The sequence below is a fragment of the Scyliorhinus torazame genome, chromosome 15 (genome assembly GCF_047496885.1).
Source record: "Scyliorhinus torazame isolate Kashiwa2021f chromosome 15, sScyTor2.1, whole genome shotgun sequence".
In the NCBI taxonomy this organism is placed as follows: domain Eukaryota; kingdom Metazoa; phylum Chordata; class Chondrichthyes; order Carcharhiniformes; family Scyliorhinidae; genus Scyliorhinus; species Scyliorhinus torazame.
In genome coordinates, this window is record NC_092721.1 from 82,710,996 (window position 1) to 82,727,450 (window position 16,455).

The window sequence follows — 16,455 nt, forward strand, 5'->3', positions numbered from 1 at the left end:
CAAAAACACATATCCTGGGCAGGTAGCTAAGCACCCTCTCTGCCAGATACAAGGGTACATACCCTAACAATGCAGGATGATCCTTCAAATTTCCTTTATTAGAGACAATGAATAGAAGAAAACTGTCATTTCAGACAGTGTCAAACATTGCTTCGGCAAAGCACAAAATGATCTTCAAATATCAGCCATACCCAAAGCTGCAAGATAATTATAGCAACTCTCAACTAATTAAGATCCCGCATTTATTAAGTATTCTATCTTGCTCAGTAAATCTGCACTTTTTCCTCTTCCTCCCGAGAGTGGAGCAGCATTCGATATTCAAATCAAGCATACAATATCATCGGAACAGTACAGCATTATTGGATGCTATACAGCCACCAACAAGGAACAAAAGTGTTTATACAATGGGGGAAGCACATTACTGATGGTTTTTAATCAAAGCAGCCAAGTCTCAGTTTGATTTTAAAATGTGCTGTTTCAATATCTCTCACTTGAAAACATAGTACCCTGCATGTTATTTCAATGGACTTGCATATAACTTTGATTGTTGCATTCACTCTGCCCTTTTTACGGTTTCACATTTTAATCAGATTCTGCAAAAGGTCTACTTGTACATTTTACTTCACAATGGAAAGGCTCCATAATCACACTGGTTTTGATTGATTGCCCCATTCCACCATGTGTGCAGTTTCACCAAAATTGGTTTAATACCACTAATGAATGCAAAGTAAATGCAGCTTGAACTAACTAGTTCTGGCATCTGTGGAAGATCCCTGCAGACTTGCAATGTTGATGCCTTATACCAAACTCAAAATGGTAGACTTTACTTTTCAGCTGTCAGTGTTCACTTTCAAAGATCGTAAGTCTCAGTCTATAGGATGTAATTGCCTGAAATCTCAAGAATACTTTATTAAAATAGATACTTATACAAGGTCTGTGCCAATAGTAAGAAATGAGACTGATACCCACCTATTAAGGAATGGATCTGAACTGTTGGTAGTCATTGTCCTTACATCTTGGGACATTGCAGATGATGAAACTGGATTCTGAGGGCTGCCATCTTGTTCCATTGTTGGCAATTGACTGCGCAAGGCCATTTCCTGTGAACAGTATTTAAAAAGTGAAGCCAGAGACCACAGTCGAATCACAAAATGTGGTGCCAGCTCATTCATGTTTTATTCTAAAATATACTGTTATCGTATGTTTTTCAAAGAAAGTACAATGATCAGTTTTTAATAGTTTAACACCAAATCCAATAATCCCTGCTTAACTCAACATACCTCCATGTACCTCCTATTGCCTTTCGCATGTAAACCGGGCTTAATGCAGTTCTACAGAAGAGGCACTGAGGATGCAATTAATGATGCACATTAGTTCCTTTCAGTAATCTGCTGTGCAAATTTAATTGCTTTTAAAATAGCATCTGCTTCCCTTCCAAAGTTGCTTTGCTGAATAAATCTCAAATATCTTAATTATGAAAAGTTTGTTTAATGATTTGGACCCCCAAAATCATGCAGTTTGCAGCTGCAGCCACATGATTGATTGGCCGAAATGAAGAGGAATCAGGCAGAGAATCAAAAATGAAGGTCTGACGAAGTAGATTACCTGTGACTTTCTCCCAATACACTTCACTCAAGGCTCTCATGTGCAGTTGCCTTCCAGTACCTTACCCAAGTGAGCAAGTCAACTGCGTTAAATATCGCATGAAAGCCTGATCCTGTCCTCATCTGACACTCCCATGAATGCAAATTAGATTACAGGTTGATTGACAGACAAAATGCTGGAACCTTCGGGTGGCATGGTGATGCAGTGGTTAGCACAACTGTCTCACGGCGCCAAGGAGTCTGGTTCGATCCCGGCCACAGGTCATGTCCGTGTGAACATAGAACATAGAAAAATACAGCACAAAACAGGCCCTTCAGCCACGAAGTTGTGCCGAACCTTTGTCCTAGATTAATCATAGATCATCATAGAATTTACAGTGCAGAAGGAGGCCATTCGGCCCATCGAGTCTGCACCAGCTCTTGGAAAGAGGACCCTACTCAAGGTCAACACCTCCACCCTATCCCCATAACCCAGTAACCCCACCCAACACTAAGGGCAATTTTGGACACCAAGGGCAATTTATCATGGCCAATCCACCTTATCTGCACATCTTTGGACTGTGGGAGGAAACCAGAGCACCCGGAGGAAACCCACGCACACACGTGGAGGACGCGCAGATTCCGCACAGACAGTGACCAAAGCCGGAATCGAACCTGGGACCCTGGAGCTGTGAAGCTATTGTACAATCCACAATGCTACCGTGCTGCACTTAAGAACAAATTAATCTATACTATATTATTCTACTGTAATCCATGTACCTATCCAATAGCTGTTTGAAGGTCCCTCATGTTTCCGACTCAACTACTTCCACATTCCATGCCCCCACTACTCTCTGGGTAAAGAACCTACCTCTGACATCCCCCCTATATCTTCCACCATTCACCTTAAATTTATGCCCCCTTGTAATGGTTTGTTCCACCCGGGGAAAAAGTCTCTGACTGTCTACTCTATCTATTCCCCTGATCATCTTATAAACCTCTATCAAGTCGCCCCTCATCTTTCTCCGTTCTAATGAGAAATGGCCTAGCACCCTCAATCTTTCCTCATAAGACCTACTCTCCATTCCAGGCAACATCCTGGTAAATTTCCTTTGCACCTTTTCCAAAGCTTCCACATCCTTCCTAAAATGAGGTGACCAGAACTGTACACAGTACTCCAAATGTGGCCTTACCAAGGTTTTGTACAGCTGCATCATCACCTCACGGCTCTTAAATTCAATCCCTCTGCTAATGAACGCTAGCACACCATAGGCCTTCTTCACAGCTCTATCCACTGGAGTGGCAACTTTCAAAGATGTATGAACATAGACCCCAAGATCTCTCTGCTCCTCCACATTGCCAAGAACTCTACCGTTAACCCTGTATTCCGCATTCATATTTGTCCTTCCAAAATGGACAACCTCACTTTTCAGGGTTAAACTCCATCTGTCACTTCTCAGCCCAGCTCGGCATCCTATCTATGTCTCTTTGCAGCCGACAACAGCCCTCCTCACTATCCACAACTCCACCAATCTTCGTATCTCTGCAAATTTACTGACCCACCCTCAACTCCCTCATCCAAGTTATTAATGAAAATCACAAATAGCAGAGGACCCAGAACTGATCCCTGCGGTACGCCACTGGTAACTGGGATCCAGGCTGAATATTTGCCATCCACCACCACTCTCTGACTTCTATCGGTTAGCCAGTTTGTTATCCACTATCCCACGCCTCCTTACTTTCTGCATAAGCCTACCATGGGGAACCTTATCCAATGCCTTATTAAAATCCATGTACACTACGTCCACTGCTTTACCTTCATCCACATGTTTGGTCACCTCCTCAAAGAATTCAATCAGACTTGTAAGGCAAGGCCTACCCCTCACAAATCCGTGCTCCATATCCCTAATCAAGCAGTGTCTTTCCAGATGCTCAGAAGTCCTATCCTTCAGTACCCTTCCCATTACTTTGCCTACCACCGAAGTAAGACTAACTGGCCTGTAATTCCCAGGGTTATCCCTATTCCCTTTTTTGAACAGGCGCACGACATTCGCCACTCTCCAATCCCCTGGTACCACCCCTGTTGACAGTGAGGACGAAAAGATCATTGCCAACGTCTCTGTAATTGCCCCTCTCATTTGTATATACAGAATAAAAGTACTCGCTCAAGACCTTTCCTATCTCTTCAGACTCAATCTCCCGCTACTGTCCTTGATTGGACTTATCCTCACTCTAGTCATTCTCATATTTCTCACATGTGTAAAAGGCCTTGGGGTTTTCCTTGATCCTACCCGCCAAAGATTTTTCATGCCCTCTCTTAGCTCTCCTAATCCCTTTCTTCAGTTCCCTCCTGGCTGTCTTGTATCCCTCCAGCGCCCTGCCTGAACCTTGTTTCCTCAGCCTTACAGAAGTCTCCTTCCTCTTAACAAGACATTCAACCTCTCTTGTCAACCATGGCTCCCTCACTCAACCATCTCTTCCCTGCCTGACAGGGACATACATATCAAGGACACGTAGTACCTGTTCCTTGAACAACTTCCACATTTCACTTGTGTCCAGCCCTGACAGCCTATGTTCCCAACGTATGCCCTTCAATTCTTGTCTGACAACATCATATTTACCCTTATCCCAATTGTAAACCTTGCCCTATTGCACACACCTATCCCTCTCCATTACTAAAGTGAAAGTCACAGAATTGTGGTCACTATCTCCAAAATGCTCCCCCACTAACAAATCTATCACTTGCCCTGGTTCATTACCAAGTACCAAATCCAATATGGCCTCCCCTCTGGTCGGACAATCTACATACTGTGTTAGAAAAGCTTCCTGGACACACTGCACAAACACCACCCCATCCAAACTATTTGATCAAAAGAGTTTCCACTCAATGTTTGGGAAGTTGAAGTCACCCATGACCACTATCTTGTGACTTCTGCACCTTTCCAAAATCTGTTTCCCATTCTGTTCCTCCACATCTCTGCTACTATTGGGGGCCTATAGAAAACTCCCAACAAGGTGACTGCTCCTTTACAATCCCTGACTTGAACCCATACTACCTCAGTAGGCAAGCACTCCTCAAACTGCCTTTCTGCAGCTGTTATTACTATCTCTAATTAACAATGCCACCTCCCGCCCCCCCCCCCCCCACCACCTCTTTTACCACCCTCCCTAATCTCATTGAAACATCTATAAAGGGACCTCCAACAACCATTTCTGCCCCTCTTCTATCCAAGTTTCCGTGATGGCCACCACATCGTAGTCCCAAATACCGACCGATGCCTTAAGTTCACCACCCACCTTATTCCTGATGCTTCTTGCGTTGAAGTATACACACTTAAACCCATCTCCGTGCCTGCAAGTACTCTCCTTTGTCAGTGTTCCCTTCCCCACTGCCTCACTGCACGCTTTGGCGTCCTGAATATCGACTACCTTAGTTGCTGGACTACAAATCTGGTTCCCATTCCCCTGCCAAATTAGTTTAAACCCTCCCGAAGAGTACTAGAAAACCTCCCTCCCAGGATATTGGTGCCCCTCTGGTTCAGATGCAACCCGTCCTGTTTGTACAGGTCCCACCTTCCCCAGAATGCGCTCCAATTATCAAAATACCTGAAGCCCTCCCTCCTACACCATTCCTACAGCCACGTGTTCAACTGCACTCTCTCCGTAATCCTAGCCTCACTATCACGTGGCACCGGCAACAAACCAGAGATGACAACTGTCTGTCCTGGCTTTTAACTTCCAGCCTAACTCCCTAAACTCGTTTATTACCTCCTCACCCCTTTTCCTACCTACGTTGTTGGTACCAATGTGCACCACGACTTCTGGCTGCTCCCCCTCTCCATTAAGGATCCTTTAGACACGATCTGAGACATCCCTGGCCCTGGCACCCGGGAGGCAACATACCTTCCGGGAGTCTTGTTCGCGACCACAGAATCTCCTATCTATTCCCCTAACCATTGAATCTCCTATTACTATTGCTTTTCTATTCTCCCCCTTCCCTTCTGAGCCCCAGAGCCAGACTTAGTGCCAGAGACCTGGTCGCTCGGGCCTTCCCCCGGTAGGTCATCCCCCCCCCAACAGCATCCAAAACGGTATATTTGTTTTAAAGGGGAACGGCCATGAGGGATCCCTGCACTGTCTGCCTGTTTGTTTTCTTTCCCCTTACTGTAACCCAGCCTCTATTGTCCTGTACCTTGGGCGTGGTTACTTCCCTGTAACTCTTCTCTATCACCCCCTCTGCCTCCCGGATGATCCGAAGTTGCTCCAGCTCCAGTTCCCTAACACGGTCTCTGAGGAGCTGGAGTTAGGTGCACTTCCCGGATGTATAGTCAGCGGGGACACCGGTGGTATCCCTCACCATCCACATCCTACATGAGGAGCATGCAACTAGCCTAGCCTCCATCCCCTCTTACCTTACAGAATATAGCTGCCCTGTGGACCAACTGGACCTCCGCCCTCCGACTCTGCTCCCAGTCAGCTGCACTCTCTAAACTCCTGGCTCCCTTCTCGCTCTTTGTGGAAATGTAGGAAACAAAATGAAAGGAGCACCTTACTCCCTCCTCACCTAACTCCCTCAGTCACCAAACTCTCACTATAGCACTCAAATGTACCAAATTCACTCAGTGCAAACAAAGTCTGCACTGTAGGTGGATCACTTTTATACTGTGAATCTAGCCTCTGAAAACTGGCCTAATTCAATTAACTAATTAACAAGCTCCAGCTGCAAGTACCTACAAGTAGAACCTTTGTTTAAAGCGGATTGAAAATTCACCTTCTTCTAAACCAAACAGCAACTTTCAAGTTAATTAACTAAATAAAAGAAAGTCTAGACTTTAGGTAAAAATGAACCCTTATACTCCCTCAGTCACCAAACTCTCACTATAGCACTCAAATGCACCAAATTCAGCACACAGTGCAAACAAAGTTTGCATATTCTCCCCGTGCCTGCATGGGTCTTAGCCCCACAACCCAAAAGATGTGCAGAGCAGGTGGATTGGCGATGTTAAATTGCCCCTTAATTGAAAACAAATTATTGGATACTCTAAATTTAAAAACAAAAGACTAGAACCTTTTTTCTGACCCAGGAATGCTGAAGGTGGTGGTTTAATTAATTAACAATACACAAAAAAAGGGTTTGCTCACATGTGGCATCCTTCAGGCCAGCAGCCTGTGTCTGTCAGAGATTGGGCTGGGTTGAGTTGTGATCAACATAGTAATATCAGATAATTGAAGACAGACCAATTCTGGTCACTAATTCTCAGCACCTCATCCATACAACTTCTTCATCCAGAGAATCATTGGGAAGCCACACTTACTTCTGCTAGATGTGGTGCATTTTCCAACTTCTTGCGTTGAATTTATACTTTCTTTGTAGGAATGTCCAAATTCATCAAAGAGACAAAGCTTGGATCACCTACCTGCCAGGTAAATTCTCTTATTTGCAAATTACAAAGGCTTTTAAACAGCAGGCCTCCCAGGAATGAAATTACCACCACCACAAGGTCAACATGCCTTCCAAATGCAAAAGCACACTTCTTTTGTGATCAAATAATGCAGTAGAAAGGGTAATCCATCACAGTGGTGGCAACACATTAAACTGATGATGCTATCGTCCAAGTCCTCTCCAACCATAACAGGTTATAACGGAGATCAGTCTCAGCCACTCTCAATCGTCAATGCCCATAATGGATATTCCACAGAAGCTGCTGGTGATACATCTTTTGACATTCCCCAATTACCAACATTTATAAGGCAGCACGGTAGCAGTGGCTTCACAGTGCCAGGGTCCCAGGTTTGATTCCCGGCTGGGTCACTGTCTGTGCGGAGTCTGCACGTTCTCCCCTTGTCTGCGTGAGTTTCCTCCGGGTGCTCCAGTTTCTCCCCATAAGTCCCGAAAGACGTGCTTGTTAGGTTATTTGGACATTCTGAAATCTCCCTTTGTGCACCCGAACAGGTGCTGAAATGTGGCGACTAGAGGCTTTTCACAGTAACTTCATTGCACTGTAAGCCTACTTGTGACAATAAAGATTATCATTCTAGAAAAGTTCCTGTAATCTAATCCCAAGAAGTCTTCCAAGAGCCCAAGACTTAAAATTTTTGTTGGGGGGGGGGGCTACTGTTGTTCCAGTACCAAAGCAACCACCAGCAACATGGGACCAAGCAGTTCATGATTAAGTGGTCATTATCAGGCATCACTCCCCTACTGGATTGTTACCAGTGTGGGTTCGAACATCGACAACCCACTGTCTGGTTGATGTGGTGAGCTTCCTTGATAAAAATGGTAATGAGCTGGAAACAAGCTCAACCATTATTACAATAGATTTTACAAAGACATTTGACAGGGTTAATCATAGAGTATCAGAAGCTGGTAATGTTAAACCTATGTTAGATTCTTGTCCAAAGGTTTGCCGATTTTCTCACTGAGCACTGTCAGATACGTTCTGTCGTCCAAAAGTGTCCAATTAACAATCATCTTTATTAGAATCGCAAGTAGGCTTACATTAACACTGCAATAGAGATGATGTGAAAATCCCCTAGTCGCCACACTCCAGCGCCTGTTCGGGTACACAGAGGGAGAATTCAGAATGTCCAATTCACCAAACAAGCACTTCTTTCGGGACTGGTGGGAGGAAACCGGAGCACCCGGAGGAAAGCCATGCAGACACGGGGAGAACGTGCGCACTCCTCACAGACAGTGACCCAAGCTGGGAGCTGAACCTGGGTCCCTGGCGCTGTGAAGCAACAGTGCCAACTACTGTGCTACATGCCGCCCATAACAGGTGTGCCTCGGGGAACTCAGCTAGACCCAATTCTTAATCCTCATTGATGCTCCTTCTTGCCTCAAAATGCCATAAATATGTGGATGATATGACAGTCAGAGTCTAAGCGTGAGTAGTCAAGTGAGGTATGGAAAAATAGCAAAAAAATGCTACTAAATGTAATGTTAGAATCATATCTTTCAAAACTATATTTTTGCTTTAAAATATGGAAGGATATAGTATTATTTGGGCATTTGGATTTAAACATTTTTTTTTTTTAAAAAAGGTCATGAGTTCATCTTGGACTGACGACAAGCATGGATTTCCTAAGAAATCACCTGAGCAGCATGGTACTTGATGGGAAGAGCTATTTGTTTTGACTTGCAATTATCATAATTGTTGGGGAAAAGACTGGCTAAGGCAAGGTCTAGTGATTTACTGGAAATCACACGACATGGATAAGCTTTAAGTTTTGGACCTGTTGTTTTTGAAATCATGTGTTTTGGGGAATAAGCGGAGAATGAAGGCTGGCCTAACTTGCTCTCTGCCTTGCCTGAAATGCTGTGTGTAGTCATCAACCTGCAGTCAGAGAATTCTCATTGGAGTATAATTTGCTTGCATTTGGAGTGCTGCAAGGCTGAGAAAAGAATAACTAATCCTGCTTTGTTAACCTCCACACCGAAGCTCCGTTGGAGCGAACCTCCAGACATCTACTGGAATTAGCGGCCATTCCCACAGCAGAAATTGCCAGATCGACTGCATCAAAACTATGCAAATTTTACTCTTTATTTTATAAAGCCTACCCTCTAAAGCCTATCTACGCAGACACCTCATCTGCTTGTTGTGTGCACACACACATATGTCTTGGGCTATTTTTTAGGAGGGATAGTTACACTTCCAGAGTACAATTTGCTGTATACCAGTTCTTGCAACTTGTTTCAACAAAGGAAGTTTTTATAGTAAATCAATCATTGAGCTGACTGAAAAAAGCCTGGTTAAAGTTTATTTTATTCCGAGTCCAACAGCAGTGAAGGTAAATCATTGGTAACGGAATTAAACTTTTAAACTAATGGTGTGACCTGCAGAGTAGTGGGGCTATATATACTGCACAGTCCTCCCATCCTAGTCATAATCGTAATGCTTTGCGAGTAGACTTTGGTAGAGATGAGCATATTCTCCTGATAGGTATGAAAGCCTTAAATACATTCAAGCCAATTTAAAGTAGGATGATCAAGTGGACAATGTTAATTTTTAATTTGTACATGTAATTCCACATAACCCTTTAAAAATAATTTTTAATGCTGAGCAAACATGTTTCTTGAATGGAAGATCAATCTTTTTTTTAAAAACTTCATTAACAATGAACAAGGTTAGGGCAACAAGTTATACATTAAGCTTACCATAGAAATAATCGACAGAACTGACGACAAACTTTTCATCAGCGCGTGAGAAAATGGACCTTTCACTAAATCCCCAGAAAACGAAGGTCCTCTTCCGACGACCTGCAAAAGTACAATGCCTCCCACTGTCGATTAAGACCAATGGCGAGATCCTGGAAAACGTGGGTATTTTACCACATCTTGGGAGCCTACTCTTGAAGACAGACAACAGGCGGTGAAATTCATCACCTAAGCCCAACGTGCCAGCTAAGGCTTCAGCCAACTGAGGAAGAATGTATTTCAGCCCCAATATCTCAAACCAGAGGCTACAGTCATGGTTTACCAGGCAGAAGGTTTCCCCAGGCTCCAATATGCTTTGGAGACTTGGACAACCTACAGCAGTCACCTTAAAGCACCACCTAGATTTCATAGAATTTACAGTGCAGGAGGCCATTCGGCCCACCGAGTCTGTACCAGCCCTTGGAAAGAGCACCCCACTCAAGCCCACACCCCACCCCTATCCCTTTATAGAACATAGAATATACAGTGAAGAAGGAGGCCATTCGGCCCATTGCGTCTGCACCGACCCACTTAAGCCCTCACTTCCACCCTATCCCCGTAACCCAATAACCCCATCTAACCTTTTTGCAATTTATCATGGCCAATCCACCTAACCTGAACACCTTTGGACTGTGGGAGGAAACTGGAGCACCCCGAGGAAACCCACGCAGAAACGGGGAGAACGTGCAGACTCTATACAGACAATGACCAAGCCGGGAATCGGACCTGGGACCCTGGAGCTGTGAAGCGACAGTGATAACCACTGTGCTACCGTGCCACACGTAATGGCACCTGTGGTGCCTTCACGAGATCCTTCAAATCTGGTATCAAGAAAGGTGGTGCAACAGCAGCACCCTTTCCCAAGCCAACTTGCCCAGCATTGAGGCATTCATCATTCAAAGCCAGGTCCACTGGGCAGGACATGTAGTTTGTCTGCCTGACACCATATTTCCAAATCAACGGTACTACTCCGAATTGTTACGTCAGGCGACTCCCAGGAGAATGAAAACTCTTTCGGGATGCGGATATCTCCAAAGAGGTCAAAAATCCCCGGCTGACTCATGGAAGTTGCTGGTTTAAGATAAACCAAAACGAGAAGGTTCTTCCACGCAGGCAGCGAACACAAAGACCACCAGGAAAGTGCGAGGGTGAAGTTGTGACGTCGGAAAGCACAAACCTCCAAACAACCCATCTACCCAACCCTTCAAACACACCAGCCCTGCAGTGATCAGGTCTGCAGATTACGCAATGGACTTCTCAACCATTTCAGAACCTACTGGGCCAGAGTGGAAGCAAGTCATCCTGATCCCAAGGGACTGCCTAAGAGAGAAGATTGGAGAAGGCTGGATCAGGTGCACCCCAAAGGTCATGTTAGGTCTCAGTCTTCAGAAATGATTTATATTTAAGTGTAGGGAACAAAATGTCAAGCTTTGCCGAACTTCTCACTTTTGTCTCATCAGCAGATAATGAAGTTTACATCTAAAGAATGAAGCTAACAAAGTTATACAGCTTATCAGATATAATTTCATGTGGATAAGTCAAATATTTTGGGAGGAATAAGGGGCACCCGGTGGCACAGTGATTAGCACATGCCTCATGTTACCAAAGACCCGGGTTCGATCCCAGCCCTGGGTCACTGTCTGTTTGGAGTTTGCACATTCTCCCCATGTCTGTGTGGATCTCATCCCCACAAACCAAAGATGTGCAAGGGAGGTGGATTGGCCACGTTAAATTACCCCTTAGTTGGAAACATTTAAACCAAAAAATTAGAAATTTTACCGGGGGGGGGGGGGGGGGGGGGCGCGCGCGTGGCATGTAAACAAGGATTAAAGACACGGCAATAGGAGAAGCTCTTATGGGGAGATTTAATAGAAGTTTTTTTTAAAATGGTGTTTTAAAAAATACTATTTTCTCTGGATATGGAGTTAGCAGCAATAGGCCAGGAATTTAAAATTATCTCAGAGTAAGTTGTTTTTCCCCCCGCAAAACAGAGGGACCGTAGGAGCTTGGATTTTTTTGCTACAAGTAGTAGCTGAGGTAAAGACCATAAGACAGAGGAGCAGAATTAGGCCACTCGGCCCATCGAGTCTGCTCTGCCATTCAATCATGGCTGATATTTTCTCATCCACATTCTCCTGCCTTCTCCCCATAACCCCTGATCACCTTATTTATCATGAACCTATCTATCACTGTCTTAAAGACACTCAGTGAATTGACCTCCACAGCCATCTGCGGCAAAGAGTTCCACAGATTCACCACCCTCTGGCTGAAGAAATTCCTCCTCATCTCTGCCCTTTAGTCTGAGATGGTATTCTCTGGTTCTAGTTTTTCCTACAAGTGGAAACATCCTCTCCACGTCCACTCTATCCAGGCCTCGCAGTATCTTGCAAGTTTCATTAAGATCATCCTCTCATCCTTCTAAACTCCGAGTACAGACCCAGAGTCCTCAACAGTTCCTCATACAGCAAGCTCTTCATTCCAGGGATCATTCGTAAACCTCCTCTGGACCCTTTCCAAGGCCAGCACATCCTTCCTTAGATACGGGGCCCAAAACTGCTCACAATACTCCAAATGGGGTCTGACCAGAGCCATATACAGCCTCAGAAGTACATCCCTGGTCTTGTATTCTACCCCTCTTGACATGAATGCTAACATTCATGAGAAGGACTGGAGGTTCATAAGGAGGAGGTGTTATCTATTTTCACACTTTCCAGAATTGCTAAGTCCCCTGGGCCGGATGGGATTTATCCTAGGATTCTCTGGGAAGCTAGGGAGGAGATTGCTGAGTCTTTGGCTTTGATCTTTAAGTCATCTTTGTCTTCAAGAATAGTGCCAGAAGACTGGAGGATAGCAAATGTTGTCCCCTTGTTCAAGAAGGGGAGTAGAGACAACCCCGGTAACTATAGACCAGTGAGCCTTACTTCTGTTGTGGGCAAAATCTTGGAAAGGTTTATAAGAGATAGGATGTACAATCATCTGGAAAGGAATAATTTGATTAGAGATAGTCAACACGGTTTTGTGAAGGGTAGGTCGTGCCTCACAAACCTTATTGAGTTGTTTGAGAAGGTGACCAAACAGGTGGATGAGGGTAAAGCAGTTGATGTGGTGTATATGGATTTCAGTAAAGCGTTTGACAAGATTCCCCACGGTAGGCTACTGCAGAAAATACGGAGGTATGGGATTCAGGGTGATTTAGTAGTTTGGATCAGAAATTGGCTAGCTGGAAGAAGACAAAGGGTGGTGGTTGATGGGACAGGTTCAGCCTGGAGTCCAGTTACTAGGGGTGTACCACAAGGATCTGTTTTGGGGCCACTGCTGTTTGTCATTTTTATAAATGACCTGGAGGAGGGTGTAGAAGGATGGGTGAGTAAATTTGCAGATGACACTACAGTCGGTGGAGTTGTGGACAATGTGGAAGGATGTTACAAGTTACAGAGGGACATAGATAAGCTGCAGCGCTGGGCTGAGAGGTGGCAAATGGAGTTTAATGTAGAAGTGTGAGGTGATTCATTTTGGAAGGAATAACAGGAAGACTGAATACTGGGCTAATGGTAAGATTCTTGGCAGTGTGGATGAGCAGAGAGATCTCGGTGTCCATGTACATATATCCCTGAAAGTTGCCACCCAGGTTGTGGGGGTTGTTAAGGTGGTGTACGGTGTGTTAGCTTTAATTGGTAGAGGGATTGAGTTTCGGAGCCATGAGGTCATGTTGCAGCTGTACAAAACTCTGGTGTGGCCGCATTTGGAATATTGCGTGCAATTCTGGTCGCCGCATTATAGGAAGGATGCGGAAGCATTGGAAAGGGTGCAGAGGAGATTTACCAGAATGTTGCCTGGTATGGAGGGAAGATCTTATGAGGAAAGGCTGAGGGACTTGAGGCTGTTTTCATTAGAGAAAAGAAGGTTAAGAGGTGACTTAATTGAGGCATACAAGATGATCAGAGGATTGGATAGGGTGGACAGCGAGAGCCTTTTTCCTCGGATGGTGATGTCTAGCACGAGGGGACACAGCTTTAAATTGTGGGGAGATAGATATAAGACAGATGTCAGAGGTAGGTTCTTTACTCAGAGAGTAGTAAGGGTGTGGAATGACCTGCCTGCAACAGTCGTGGATTCGCCAACACTAAGGGCATTCAAATAATCATTGGATAGACATATGGACGATAAGGGAATAGTGTAGATGGGCTTTAGAGTGGTTTCACAGGTCAGCGCAACATCGAGGGCCGAAGGGCCTGTACTGCGCTGTAATGTTCTATGTTCTATTGCATTTGCCTTAACTGCTGACTGAACCTGCACATTAATCTTAAGAGAATCGTGAACAAGGACTCTCAAGTCCCTTTGTGCTTCTGATTTCCGAAGCATTTCCCCATTTAGAAAATACTCCATGCCTAAATTCCTCCTTCCAAAGTGCATAACCTCACACTTTTTCCACATTGTATTTCATTTGCCACTTCATTGCCCACTCTCTGAGCTTGTCCAAGTCCTTCTGCAGCCCCCTTGCCTCCTCAATACTACCTGTCCCTCTACAGATCTTTGTATCATCTGCAAACTTAGCAACAGTGCCTTCAATACATTCTTCCAGGTCATTCATGTACATCGTGAAAAGTTGTGGTCCCAGCATACACCCCTGAGGCAAACCACTAGTCACCGGCTGCCATCCTGAAAAGACCCCTTTATCCCCACTCTCTGCCTTCTGCCAGTCAGCCAATCCTCTACCCATGCCAGGATCTTACCCTTAACACCATGGGCATTTAACTTATTTAACAGTCTCCTATGCGGCACCTTGTCAAAGGCCTTCTGGAAATCTAAATAAATCACGTAAAGGCCATTGCATCTTTTCGAGGGAACATTCAATTCATATTTCAAGTGGTGAAGATACAATGCCATAGGTAGAGTAGGAATTTGTTTTGGAATACATTCGCAAAATGTTGGCATAAAGATGATGGACAAACAGCCTCCCCTTCTGTGCTGCAAGCCTCTCTGGTTTTATATTATACCAAAATTGTGCATTTGTAAAGACAAATCTAATACCATTTGCCTGCTGAATGTATTCAATTGCTATGTTTACTTACTGGAGAAAATTAGGGATATTACGACAGAACTGTTTTCTCTCTCGGAAATGCTGCACTGCAAGTTAAAGGGTTTCCAATACAACAATTTTGCAGTTTTATTAGAAATGCATTATTTTCTTTCAACAAACATCATCAATTCTGTTAAAATACTTCAGAAGGTGCAGGCTAGGTAGATTGGCCACACTAAATTGCCCCTTAATTCAGAAAAAAATAATTGAGTACTCTAAATTTATTTTAAAAATAGTTCAGGAGGTGGGGGCCAGAAATTGACTGTTGCATGCTACCATGTGCATCACCACTTAATTAAGGGATGTGCCTTCAAGAATCCAAGATTTTCTCATTTGTGTTGAATGAGTACAACTGCCTCACGCCGCTGAGGACCCGGGTTCTATCCCGGTCCCGGGTCACTGCCCATGTGTAGTTTGCACATTCTCCATGTCTGCTTGTGTCTCACCCCCACAACCCAACGATGTACAGAGAAGGTGGATTGGTAATGCTAAATTGCACCTTAAATGGAAAAACTAAAAAGAATTGGGTACAACTATATCAGCAAAACAAAAGTTGATTTTCTTTGCTCCACAACCTTGAGCTACTATTAAATTAAATCAGAGCTACTCAATTCAGATCAAAATTAAGCTATTGTTGGTGTGCCGTAGTAATAGTAGTAATAAAGCTGACCAAATTCCATCTCCTGTTCCTCCTTGTGAAAACTTGCTAAGTCATAGTTTGGGATCACAAGCTGCCCTCTGATACATCACTCAGTTGGCTGCTCTCCACAGGAGCCTGGTGGTGATTGTCAGCACGCCATTTAACCATGAATGAATCAGAGCAGAGTCAAATTCTACCCTCCCTCAACATATGAACTTTCATTGAGGTTTTCCGCTCGGTCTCATAGCATAGCGGTTTGGAACTGTATTTCCAAATCGAGGGTTAAAAGTTCAATTCCCACCAATCAATCCGTAATAAAATTAGTATGGCATTAGAATCCAGCAAAAATAACATGCCAGCTCTGTGTGGTTGGCGTATTTCAACAGGATAACACAGATTATCCACAGTAAACTAGATACATTTGTCAATGGGCAAGACAAATGATTAGTATTAAAAAAGGAATCTGATGCAGGACTAGCTTATATCCTGATGATGCAAAGATGTACTTGCCAAAAAAGCCACTATGGATGACTCACGAGGCAGGAACAACATAAAAATAAAAGCCACTAGGGCAGCACGGTGGCACAGTGGTTAGCACTGCTGACTCATGGCACGGAGGACCCAGTTCGATCCCGGCCCTGGTTCACTGTCCGTATGGAGTTTGCACATTCTTCCCATGTTTGCGTGGGTCTCACCCCCACAACCAAAAGATGTGCAGGGCAAGTGGATTGGCCATGCTACATTGCCCCTTAATTGGAAAAAAAGAATTGGGTACTCTTTAAATTTATTTATTTTTAAAATGTGTTGCCCATCCCCAATTGCCCTTGAGCTGCGTGGCTTGCTGGGCTATTTCAGTGGGGCTGTTAAGAGTCAACCGCAACGCTGAATGGGTCTGGACTCATATGTTGGCCAGACCGGGTAAGGGCGGCAGATTTCCTTCCCTGAAGGACATTAG

The 16,455-nt window shown here is 44.4% G+C and overlaps 1 protein-coding gene across 5 annotated transcripts in view; it reads right to left on the reverse strand.

The window, feature by feature from the left end:
- The window catches only part of yap1 (Yes1 associated transcriptional regulator), a 222,214-nt gene that overhangs the window by 6,968 nt on the left and 198,791 nt on the right, over window positions 1-16,455 (reverse strand). For all 5 annotated transcript variants that reach the window (XM_072476352.1, XM_072476351.1, XM_072476354.1 and 2 more), the window contains one exon: window positions 970-1,100. In XM_072476352.1, coding sequence (XP_072332453.1) covers window positions 970-1,100 — 131 coding nt within the window. The remainder of the gene's footprint in view (window positions 1-969; window positions 1,101-16,455) is intronic.